Source organism: Hemibagrus wyckioides, linkage group LG01 (assembly GCF_019097595.1).
Source record: "Hemibagrus wyckioides isolate EC202008001 linkage group LG01, SWU_Hwy_1.0, whole genome shotgun sequence".
In the NCBI taxonomy this organism is placed as follows: domain Eukaryota; kingdom Metazoa; phylum Chordata; class Actinopteri; order Siluriformes; family Bagridae; genus Hemibagrus; species Hemibagrus wyckioides.
This window is the reverse complement of record NC_080710.1, coordinates 30472376-30485378: the sequence shown is the minus strand read 5'-3', so window position 1 is coordinate 30485378 and position 13003 is coordinate 30472376. Positions and strand designations below refer to the sequence as shown.

The 13003-nt window shown below is 40.9% G+C and overlaps 1 protein-coding gene across 10 annotated transcripts in view; it reads right to left on the bottom strand.

The window, feature by feature from the left end:
• Positions 1–13003, bottom strand: part of abi1a (abl-interactor 1a) — a 55569-nt gene that overhangs the window by 7612 nt on the left and 34954 nt on the right. For 5 of the 10 annotated variants that reach the window (XM_058386241.1, XM_058386215.1, XM_058386174.1 and 2 more), the window contains 5 exons: positions 9537–9551; positions 8650–8753; positions 8015–8155; positions 2986–3086; positions 1942–2007 (listed from right to left, as the gene is read on the bottom strand). In XM_058386241.1, coding sequence (XP_058242224.1) covers positions 1942–2007; positions 2986–3086; positions 8015–8155; positions 8650–8753; positions 9537–9551 — 427 coding nt within the window. The remainder of the gene's footprint in view (positions 1–1941; positions 2008–2985; positions 3087–8014; positions 8156–8649; positions 8754–9536; positions 9552–13003) is intronic. The other 5 variants (XM_058386193.1, XM_058386225.1, XM_058386204.1 and 2 more) reach the window with 3 other exon arrangements.

The following is a 13003-nucleotide window of genomic DNA, read 5'->3' as shown; positions in this document are numbered from 1 at the left end:
CACACACAGCTGAATGTGAAAGCAAACACACCCTACTGGAAAACACACATTGTTCAGCTTCTCTGAAGGAAACTCGATCCAGGCGACAGAGAGCGATAGTTTTTAAAAAAAAATAATCACAGTGTACTGATGACACACCGGCTACATGAAAACATACAATAATCCTGAATCAAGCTAATATCTTATGAGTATTAAAGAATTTCACGAACTCACCTAGAGAGACCAGAAGCGACTGATATTACATATTTAATAAGCTAATAAATAGAAAGATTGAAATGAAGCCTTAAATTGAATAAATCAACGCAATCTAGTGTTATTTTAATTATTCATTAAATTAGCAAAAAACTATTCTCTGGTCACGTCTCAGGTGACGTGTGTAGTGCACGCAGAGGATTTTCGAACGGGTAGCTAGCTATAGCTACAACAGTGCGTCTTATCATAATAAAACACTATGTTTAATAATAAAAACCAAAAGAAAGTGTTTATTATTAGCTACCTGTTTCAGGAAGGCTTTAGTTTTGTTTTACGTAACACGCATCATTTTCTCCACCCCAGAATTGTGTGTACCATTAAGACCAATAAAGCTGCTGTAGTGTAATAAACAAATCCCAGACGCAGAGTCCCAAAAACAGAAAACAACTTGTTTGTGTCCGACGTCTATTTTGATAATGAGCACAGAGATTATCTGGGATGTAAACAAGCTTGTGTGTTTATACAGAAAGCTGTGTAGATACATCTTTCCTGTTTCCGGTGCTCGATAACGCAGACGTTTGGTTCCGGCGTTCGGTAATGGAAACAGACGGCTAAATAAAAGAAAACGACGTGAGAGAGAGAAGAGGGACGAGTGCAGGGAAGACGAGGTGGCTGGATTACGTCCTCTACGCCCCCTCGGTGCTTCTGGAATGCTGACTGTGGACATTTTGCATGGTTTTCAGTTGAGACCTAGCGTTTCTTTGGGAAGAATAGACCCACAGTTGGCACAGAGGAAGTGGGACGGCGACTTCCTGTGGCATTCTCTGTATTTACGCCGTTTTATCATTTACCATATGCAAGCATGCATTCTGAGACTGGTTTATAAAGAAACACAGAGACTCTAAATAAAGTCCTTATTCATTGGTAGTGTTTTTCTGAGTAAGTGTAAAACACTGTGTTGTGCTTTTAGGGAAAAATAATCAATGACTCCCAACTCCCAAAATTCAAGGTGTAAAGTCGGATTTCCTTCCGAGGAAAGTTGGATGCAGTACTAATCCCCAGGTTACGCTTCTCTCCCTGTTCCTCTTGTAGAGAATCAGCAGCTGATTTGATGTTTTCATCATGCGGTGTTGTAAATCTACACTGTTATTCACCACCACCACTTTAAATCTCCACCACCGTTATCACCATCACCACCAGATTTCCCACACTGTGGAGGGTCTAAAAGTCCACACCATAGAAGAGTTTTCATTTTCAGTCATTAACACAATTAATACAACCATGTCATATTTGTTTCTTAAGATTTAATCATTTTTTGCTTATGGACTAAAATCACTAGGGTCCTAAAGAGGATGATGAATGAATCCATGTTAATGATGCTAAGAAAAAGAAAAAAAATGATGCAATGGTAATGTTTTTAATTAATTGCTCACAAAAATAATCTAGGAGATATATAAACATGTAACAAAAAAAGGATTAAATGGATTAAGCCATGGCTTTATTAAGTCACTATAAAACGTTTGGAAAAAACTTGTGCTTCAGAATGCGTGTTTATTCATTTTATAGACACTACATGAGACGCCTAAGATCTTGGGGGCGGAGCTTTGTGATGTGGGTGGGAATTATTCAAACGTTAAACTTTTTTTTAATATTTGATTTTAAGATAATGGAGTAACACTTTCTGGACATGGAGGGACTTTTAAACCCTACTACACACACACACACACACACGCGGCCGTGGTGTCTCACCTGAATCCATTAGGCCTCCAAACATGGATGGAGGCGGAGGTGGGGGCGGAGCAAACATGGGCTGAGCTGTAGTGAATACAGCACAACCACATGAGATGATGCACCAATACACACACATAATACACATGCATCCATCCATACACACACACACACTCCCTCACACACTCTCTCATACACACACACACACACTCTCTCTCTCTCATACACACACTCTCTCTCTCTCTCTCTCTCATACACACACACACACTCACTCTCTCTCTCTCTCTCTCTCTCTCTCTCTCACACACACACACACCCTAGCGGTGATGTAGAGATTTGCCATGGTTCTGTTCATGCACCGTCTCTCTCTCTCCATCACACTGCCCTTTTCTCCTCTCCTCTCCACACTATTCTGTGTACCACTCACTCTTCCTATTTTATTTCCCCCATTCTTCAGCATGCTGTGCCTCCACCCCTCCCACCCTGTCTGTCTATTCACCATGGTGGCCTACTTCCCTCCTACCTACCTACATCTCTCACACACTCAAATAGGCCACTCAGGCTGTGAGAGTCACACCAACAAATCAGCACTGAAGCCTAACACATGTAAAGACTGAGTGGAGGGTTGGATTTTGCTGTCTTTTCTTTTTTTCCTCTGTGTTTTCCATATGTCATTAAAGACAGGCATGAAAGGGTTAATACAACCTCCTGGAGGGAGCGACTGATCACATTAAACTGATTAAACATGGACTTTGGTCTCACCTCAAACCACACACACACAAAATACTGATAACATTCTGCTTGTGTGGTCTGAAGTGAATTTTGGAATGAACTATATTCAATAAATATCATTTTTCTAATTGAAGTTTCATTTAATTCATTAATTATAATGATTTAAGTTGACTTCTTTTGTAAATGACCCCTTTAACGACACACACAAAACATGGAGAATGCCTTATATTTGTGTTTGTCTCAGAGGTTTAGATGAGAGAGAGAATATGATGATACTATGGACAGAAGTGGAAATGTTTAGTCCAGGGTCAGGGTCAGGGGGAAGAGTTTTACCTGGACCAGAGTTAGGGATGGAGGGAGTGGGCACGGCAATAGGAATGCCAATACTGCTGCCTCCGCTGTTCTCACGACTGCCACTACCCCCACTGCTGCCACTGCGGAGAGAGAGAGAGAGAGGGTTGTTTATTCTTGACTGTCTTTTTGAATATATTTTTACTATTTTCAAATCATATTATTCCTGTGTTTAATTTTTTTGCGTATTTGTGAGAGAGAGAGAGAGAGAGAGAGAGAGACAGTAAGATAAAGACCAATGGAGAGAGATGAACTGATACAGATACCCAAAGAGAGAGAGAGAGAGAGAGATGAACGGATACCCAGAACTCGGATGTAAAGAGAGAGAGACAGAAAGAGAGACTGATAAAGAACCCAGAACAGAGATGTAATGAGAGCGCAAGACAGAGAGACTGATAAAGAACCTAGAACAGAGATGTAAAGAGAGAGAGACAGAAAGTAATAAAAGAGAGAGAGACTGAAAGAATCCAGAACCCCGGTGTAAAGACAGGGAGAGAGAAAGACAAATGGAGAGCAATTTTGTTTTGCCTTGAACTCGTGTGTAAAGTTGAGAGAGAATGGAGATTATTTCCGAGCACAGTCCGTTCTCCCACGGCTGGGGAGATACCTAGCTATGGGAAGGTGCACTCACAGTCCTCGTCCCATTGGTTAACCACATCAGAGTTTTCAGCAGGCTCCCTTTAGTGACTGCGGTATTGATTCACAGACTTCTTGCGCTAGATTTTTTCAGCACTGTTTCAGATCTTATACTTGCTAGTTACGTAACTTCCGTTACAGAGAATTGTGTGCCTTTTAAAAAGGTGTCCTAATTTTGTGCATCCTCCTTCTGTCAGAGCTGAGTCTAAAACCATCCTACTCAGAAAGTCACTGTAAACGTATAGCTCTTCAAAGTGATGCATGCTCTTAATATTGATTTCCATAATCTGCCATGTCTATAAAACTGAGTCATAAACGAACCTGGGACTTCTTCTTTTCCAGGTTTTAACATACCCAGGTTGTAGAATACACTACCAGTCAAAGGTTTGGACACACATTTTAATTCAATGTTTTTTGTTTAGGGGTTTATTTTCTACATTCTAGAATAATACTGGAGATTTCAAAACTATGAAATAACACACATGGACTTCAGTAATCCATATGTAATGACAACAAAAAACAGTCAGTTGTTATTTTAAGACATGAAGGTCAGGTGTTCTGGAATAGTTCTTACAAGAACAGTATTGTTAAGTGCATTTGCAAAACCCATCAAGCACCATGATGAAACTGGCTCACATGAAGACCATCCCAGTAAAGCAAGACCAAAACTGACCTCTGCTGCAGAGGAGAAGTTCATTTAGAGTGACCAGCCTCAGAAATCACCAATTAACAGCACCTCAGATTAGAGCCGTTATGAAGGCTTTACAGAGCATCAGTAGCAGACATATCTCAATATCAACTGTTCAAACGACATTATTGTGGATTTCAGCCGCCTTCAGCATTGTTTTACAATGTAGAGAGAAATAAACATCAGGAAAGACCATGGAATTAGAAGATGTGTCCAAACTTTTGACTGGTAGTATAGCTTCCTGACTTGCTCTAGAAGCACCTTTACAGTTTCATACCATCTGAGCCCAGTTCCATATAAAAATCTGTACAGTTTTCAGCCATTACACAGGAGGATAAATCAATGAGCCCCTGCCTTTCCTCCTGTAATGGCAGCTCTAATCCAATGATGCTCTGACCAAAAGAAATCTGCCCTTGGAGGATTTACAACTATGTAAAAGTTTATGCCAAAGCACAGAGGAGACAGGATTATTGATTACAAAAACACATCCTCCATATGACATCTGGGCCATTTCCAGTTTAAGATTTTTCCCACACTTTCTCCATTATTCCCTTCCCAGTCATAAAGAGAATCTTCATAGAATCTCTTTGGTTCTCACTAAGAGCACTCTGCATTTGCTCTCCTTGAGGAGAAGACTTGCTGGTAGTTGTTGAAGTGGCCCCTTGTCCATCAGCATCTTGCAGTTGTTCAGCTTGTGAGGGCAAATAAGACGTCTGTGTCCCACATCCCCACATTCAAAACTTTTCATATCCTGAACTAGCGTACACTAAAACGCCTGCAAGTTTTCCAAACCTACGCAAATTCCTGTTTAATCAGTTCTCCATACATGACCACTTGTGTGAATGAAAACTGAAAACCGGAAGTGGAGAGGAAGAGAGACTAGGGAGTGGTGGTGGTGGACGGACACATATACCCAGAGAGAAAGAGAGAACGAGAGAGACAGACAGACAGACAGACAAAGACCAGTGGAAAGACGAGGCACTGACACAAATACCCAGCGAGAGAGAGAGAGAGAGAGAGACAGACAGACAGACAATTAAAGACCAGTGGAAAGATGAGGCACTGACACAAATACCCAGCGAGAGAGAGAGAGAGAGACAGACAGACAATTAAAGACCAGTGGAAAGATGAGGCACTGACACAAATACCCAGCGAGAGAGAGAGAGAGAGAGAGAGACAGACAGACAGACAATTAAAGACCAGTGGAAAGATGAGGCACTGACACAAATACCCAGCGAGAGAGAGAGAGAGAGAGAGAGACAGACAGACAGACAATTAAAGACCAGTGGAAAGATGAGGCACTGACACAAATACCCAGCGAGAGAGAGAGAGAGAGACAGACAGACAGACAATTAAAGACCAGTGGAAAGATGAGGCACTGACACAAATACCCAGCGAGAGAGAGAGAGAGAGACAGACAGACAGAGACAGTAAGATAAAGACCAATGGAGAGAGATGAACTGATACAGATACCCAGAGAGGGACAGAGAGAGACACACAGACAGACAGAAAGATAAATACCAATGGAGAGAGATGCACAGACACAGATACCAAGTGAAACAGAGAGAGAGAGAGAGAGAGACAGTAAGAAAGACCAATGTAGAGAAATGCACCGAAACAGACACCCAGAGAGAGACAGAGAGAGAGAGAGAGACAGACACAGACAGACAGACAAAAAGAGACAAAAATACCAATTGAGAGAGATGCTCAGACACAGATACCCAGTGAAACAGAAAGAGAGAGAGAGAGAGAGAGACAGACAGAGAGAGATTGAGATATTCACTTTTTTCCCCAGTGAGAATGATAAAAACACGTGTTATACATGAGGCATGTCTTTCAGCAGCTGACATCCTCACGTGTCTCTGCTGTGTCAAAGATCTTTGTGAGAAACGACACTTTTCACAGGGCTGCAGTTTCCCATCTGATATTTGAGAAATTCTTCACATTACCATGGCAACCAGACAACAGACAAATGTCTTTTGATGGATATCTGTCTCCATTTTCCACAGTGAGCTGGGTCACTGGTGTAACTGCTGGAGGGAGAGTAGAGGGTGAAATGATCGGACGACTTAAAAGGTGATGAGTTACGTAAATTTACACGATCATAAATCACTTACTACAGACGACAGTTAAACGAAAAAATGAATGGAGTCAGATTGTATTTTGCAGAAGTCTGAAGTTTTACAACCCTGATAAGAACTTCTGGCCAATCCCAGCACAGGAGGCGGGGCTTGACAGAATCCCAATGGTTGTATTTGTTCACGGTTCACATTTTACAGCATAGAGTGTACAGACGTTCCCAAGCTGCTGGCATGTACTGTATGTTTTTGCTTTAATAAAATAAAAAAACAGGAACATGGATGCAGAAATAATTCTATATTGAGACATATGATTATGATAAAAACATGATGAAAAAAATACAGAAGTGCATAACTAGCAAACAACAACAATAATAACAATAATAATAATAATAATAATAATAATGGAAAAATTGAAAAAAAAATTACATTTTATGGCAATACAAGATTATATTTTCTGATTTTTACTCATAAAACCTAACCTCAAATTTTTAGTAGCTTCATCTACAAAACATTGTATTTCCTGGCAAAGCTAACCACAAAACATGTAGCAACAGGACACCGACACCACCCACGATAAAGCAGGTGACACCCTGACTGTCTTCCAGCCCTGCTATTACTCTTTTATTATTATTATTATTATTATTATTATTATTATTATTATTATTGTTATTATTATCATCAGCAGCATCATCATCATCATCATCAGGACTGCTAAGGATTTATTCTTCTTATTCCTGTTAATGAGCTTGTAGCATTAATCTTTATTCATGATGCTTGGGCTGTACAATATGTACTTATGCGAATGATCCTCTCCTGCCTTGAAGTAGAAAGGATAAAAGTGCTATACAGTGACATCACGCTGAGGTCAGTGCAGCCGCTTACATAAAACCCTCACCTCCACACACAAACACATGAATGAGCTGCATGAACTTAGTGCTACAGATCAGCCGCTTCAAGTATGACTGAATAAAGTCACACAGATACAGATACAAGATATCATAACCATTCTTTACAACCGTGGTGAGCAGAAAAGCATCTCATCGTGAAGGGGGAGGGGCTACAACAGCAGAAAACAATGTCCGGTTTCACTCCTGTCCATCAAGAACAAGGACCTGAGGCTTTTTGTTAATGGAAAAAGGGCCACCAGTTATAGTACTAGATTCCAAACCCAATTTAATATTAATAAAAGATCCGATTCACTTTCCATTTAATTGCCAAATGAACAATATTTATAACTTCCTTAGTCAGCACTTGGATGTTTTAGCTAATGAGATGGCTTAAATCAGTCATACTTGTTGGACACACAAGATTTGTCACGGTGGTTATAACTCCAGGAAATGGAGACAATGCTCTTCTAAGCTTAGACATGAATCATGACATGAAACTGAAATAGGTGGGCAGAAATCTGAGAAAAAAAACCCTGCTCATATAGTCCATTATATTCAGAACTGTGGCAGAAAAACAAACAGAGGGATTATCTCTGACTACAATATTTTGTAGTAATCCAAACCACTCCTGAAATATTAGCGATAGACTAGTAGATTACATAATAGTTTTGCTGGTTTGTGTGTGTGTGTGTGTGTGCGCGCGCATGTGTGTGTATTACCTGTGGGTTCTTGGTCTCTGGTTGAGCAAGGCCGTACGCCCCGGGCTGTGCTGGCTCCCAAGGCGGGCGGGGCTGGTCATGTAGTCATTAGGCACTGTAGGAGGTTTTACTGGCTCAAGAGTTTTATATGAGGTGTTACGCCTGCGAGACAGAGAGAGAGAGAGAGAGAGACAGAGACAGAGAGACAGAACAGAGAGAGAATGTAATTATTAAATAAATCAATGAAAATCCAAGCTGTAAATTTCCCATTGGGATGAATAAAGTAAGTATCTATCCATCTATCTATCCATCCATCCATCCATCACCCACCCATCTAGCTAGTCACTCACCTAAAACATGAGGCCCTAAAAGAAAATGGATGATGACACCCTCGACAATAAACAACCAATTCTCAGATAATAATCACAACCAATAATCACAGAATTTTGCATTCCTTCATTAATTATACACTATTACATTTAATGAAAATAGAAATGGATAAAAAGTACCTATTGCCCATTACTAGATAAATATTAGCGCTGGTAAGGTACAGCTTGTTGTATAACGTGTTACATCACACCACCGTGTCATTGATTATTTCCCTATAACAGCATGTCATGGATTTTATTTCTTCCTGTCCTTAAACAGCGACTTACCCGAGAGTGCCACGCCCTGCCATGGGCGGACTGGGTGGCTTCTGTGTCGGCGGATTGGTCCTCGATAGCGTTCCTCCTCTGATTGATTGGTTGTTTCCATGTTGCTGATTGAGTGAGAGTTAAAAAGCACAGCATGAGTGTTTGAGCAGAGGTTATACGGACAAACTGCAGACAAGGACAAGGGGGGCAGCTGGACGAATGGTGGACTTCCCAGACCTGATGATTTAAAAACAAGCTGGAGATATCTACCAGCTTTCTAACGTCTCGAAAAAAAAAAAAGTTTTAGATTAGATTCAATAAACGGCCTGAGACTGACATGACAAGGTGAATTGGGTGTGTATGTTATTAATAACCTGAAATATATTAAATATCTCTTGTTGTTGGATCAGCGATCCCATTTTTCATTAGGATGCTATTGTGCGATGTTTGATAAACAACCCGGCGCCGTTCGCAGGCAAGCCGAGGCTCTAATTAAAGCAATCATTGAATCTGGGAAACCCACACTGCCTACAAAAGGGCCATTTTTAACTACATGTGCAGGGGCTATTTTGTGTTAAGACACAGAGGCATGTTTATATTGCGCTGTAGGGGTGGGCGATATGATGCAAAAATAAAACTAAAGTTAACAAGACTGGAATTATCATCTCTGCTCTCTCATGAATACAGTTCATTTTAAACCTGATTAACACGGTCTTGGATTTTCAATTTCACAAAATCATACACCCTTTAACGATAACAGCACCTCTCAGTTATATCGCCCAGCCCTGTCGTGTGGACCATGTGATATTAGAAGGAATTAAACTGAACTACAAGGGAGAAGGGTTGAGGGTAAAGCGGCTGATCCATAAACTACAGCGGGATTGGGGCACGTGACAAACAGGACTTACCTTGGCTTTTAGCCACTAATGCAGGCATGAGGAAGGAAGAGAGAAAGAAAAAAAAATAAGAGAAGAAGCAAGAAGAAAAGAAACATACTTGTACCAATACGTTACTGTTTTTCAACCTCTACATAAATGGGGATGGCGGCTAACAGATCACCGTACTCGTGTAAGGGCTACCCCCATCTCTGGTAGTGAACACAAGCTATTTGCGAAAAAAAACAACATAATGCAAGCTATTTAGTTCCTCCACTGCCTGTGTAGACTTGACTCACATCTAAGTTACTTGAGACAAGAGTAAGTGATGTGAGATTTTACTTGTGCTTTAGGGAGACTTGAGAGAGGCCTTGGACATTGTGGTAAAAGTGGCTTGAGACTCTACTTAGATTTGGGGGTACAAAAGCTTGAGGCTCGATTTTGAATCAACCTCAATGTAAAAGTGACTTGAGGTTTGGACATCCAGGTAAAAGTGACTTGAGACTCAACCTGAGAATAAAAGTAATGTGAGCCAGGACTTGGACTTGAGGGTAAAAGAGACGTGAGATTCTGTTCGGATTTGAGGGTAAAAAAAAACGCTTGAGGCTCGATTTGGACTTGAGGGTAAAAGTGACCTGTGACTCAACTTAAAGGTGAAAGTGACTTGAAACTTTACTTGGACATGATGGAAAAAGTGACTTAAGACTCAAACTGAGGGTAAAAGTAACATGAGCCTAGACTTGGACTTGAGGGTAAAAGAGATTTGAGATTCTATTTGGATTTGAGGGTAAAAGTGACATGAGCCAGAATGTGAACTTTAGCATAAAAGTGACTGGAGACACTATTTGGGTTAGAGGGTTAAAAAATAAAAAAATTTAAAAAAAAAAATAAAAACCAGGTAAAAGTGACTTGCAACTTGTGGTGAGTTTTAGGACTATGACCTTAGTGACATGCTGAATCAGGTTCACTGGAAGCAGTGTACAGGGACACAAATTATTATTATTATTATTATTATTTTTAGTTACTTATTAATCCAGTGAGAGGTTTTCATGCTCCATGGCCTCGAACTAGCTTTGGGTTTTGCATTTTATCAGCCTTTACAATACAACTATAACTTTTTTTTTTGCCTTATCTGATGGGGAGACAAGTGAAACAACACCTCACATTAATGTTCATTCATATTAGAGGCCTTTACTTGGAAATTATATTGGAACATTGTTAAAAAAGGAATGCATATTGACCACAAGGCAACGTTTATGGCCAAATTAAAAGAGGAAATTTCTTGCTTGCTATACTAAAATCCTGTTTGTTACACTATATACAGTTTGCCCAATGATCAACCCTGGTGAGCATTTACCTTTTCAACATTTCCCTAGCACCCGCCCAGCAGCAAACCGATCTTTCTTACTCCAAATCGCAATTCTAAAGCCCTTACTGAATGGAGTGGGGAAAAAAAAAAAGAGATAAAAATTATTATGACAAGTAGAGACTAAAGCGCTGCATCAATAATGCATTCTTTAATGTGGGCAATGGGGTTACGGTGATGGAAGAAAACAACATTATTCATTCATACAGGAGTAAAAGCACTTCAGCTATTAGCTTTACGCTAACTGGTTTGACGGAAGCTCAAATAGGGCTTTTGGTACGAGTCACAGATGACCAGGGGATTACAGCAAGATCTGACTCTGTTGTGTAATATGGCTTGGAGGAAACAAGTGAGGAAATGAGTGAGGCAATTTGTGGCTCCAGATATAGAAGACAGATGACTAATTGGCCATTTCAAGTATATGGGGGGGGGTGGAATATATGAAAATATGGACTGGCTGGGTGTAATGGAAAGACCAGTAAAGGTTTATGCAAGCGTTCAGAGTTTAAACCCCAGGACTGGGGCTCTGTGGACTCAAAAAACAAACAAAAACAAAAAAGTGGACAAGAGTGGGTGGTGTATAGCCTCATGAGGGATAGAGATGGAAACCAGATATGAAGAGGACAAGCAATAACAGCAGCGGGGACAGAAGGGACTGGTGAATCGTTCTACAGGAGTGGGCAGGACTGGCCAGGAATGTCTGCCAGAGCAGGCGGAATAGGTCAGAATTCCTTCGGGAGCTCGGCTTGTTCTTGTCGCTCTGTAAGTTTATCAAATGATTAAACGTAAATGTAGTGTAGCCAGCCCTAAGGCTTTATTTAACCTGGGGTAAAACCCGACCAATAACATCTACCCACTTGACTGTTAATATAAGGGCACGTGTAGGATGAAGTAAGCTGAGAGGGTCAGTCTCTAAATGACGTAAATGGAAGAAATATATTTCAGCAACACCCAATATCACAGAGTACAGAGGCATGGCGGAAAATGTACCGCTCATCTCGTCCTAAGACACCTTTCAGAAAGCACGGCTTGTCTGAATTTCCAGAGCAGTTGACTGGATTAAGCATCAGCTGTTTAGCAATGTAAAACACATCTTTAGAGGTAACAGAAAACTCCCGAGTGGGCGAGCGAGTTTGGTCTGGCTGAAGATGCTCTAATCCTCCAATGTGATGAGTCAGGCTTTGCTGGAATGTCTGCAGGCTGGATGGAGTTTGAAACTCGTTACAGAGGAAAAGAGAGAGAGTCAGGAAAAAAAATAAATAAATAAAAAATAAAAACGCCTGTGCCTGAGGACAAGAGAGAACTACTGCAAAGTATTTTCCCACACTACAGCTGAGAAGGCGTATGAGAAGGAACAGATGAGACAGGAATGAGGTATGTGTTAGCCTCGATGCACTTTAAACTCTGTGGTCTTCACGAGGTGTGCGGCTTATTAGCAATTAAAGTTTGAGAGGAAACCCCGACTTTGCATAACACTGTACTTCATATAGCTTTGACACATTTTTAAGGAAGTTGGCCTTTTCGACTTCCTTCTGTGACAACATGTAAATGGAAAAAAAACGGAGGGATTCGAAAGCACCAAATTAAACACTGTGGTCAGTCAGAAAGTTCTCATTTAACCGCATGTAGTAAATTATTCCTGGAGTGAAGCTGGCTGAACTGAGCAGCCTCAGTTGAAGGCATTTTTGCAATCGCTGAGTGATTGAGCCTGATACAGGTCAAACGGACACTCCACAAAGCTGGGTGGCAGCAAGAAGACGTTTTGGATTTAGCCCAAAGCCATGCTCTCGACTCAGCAACATGCGCTAAAAGCTTCTCTGATCCGATGAGACCAAAGTTGAACTTGGCACCAAGTGTAGTGTTTGGCAGGAACCCAACACTGCTCATCACGCTAGCCCCTGCTGTGAAGCATGCTGGTGGCAGCATCATCAAAATGTCATGGGGATGGCTTTGTAACAGCTTTGTATCTGGGAAACTGGTCAGGAAAGTGACAAAGCTGAAACAGAGACGTATCCTAGAACACTGTAGGCAAAGGCAGCCAAAAAAGAACCATCTATATATTTACACAAACACACACATGTGCATTCAAATGCTTGAGAAATCCAAACTTGGCAAAATGTAAGACATTCTGTGG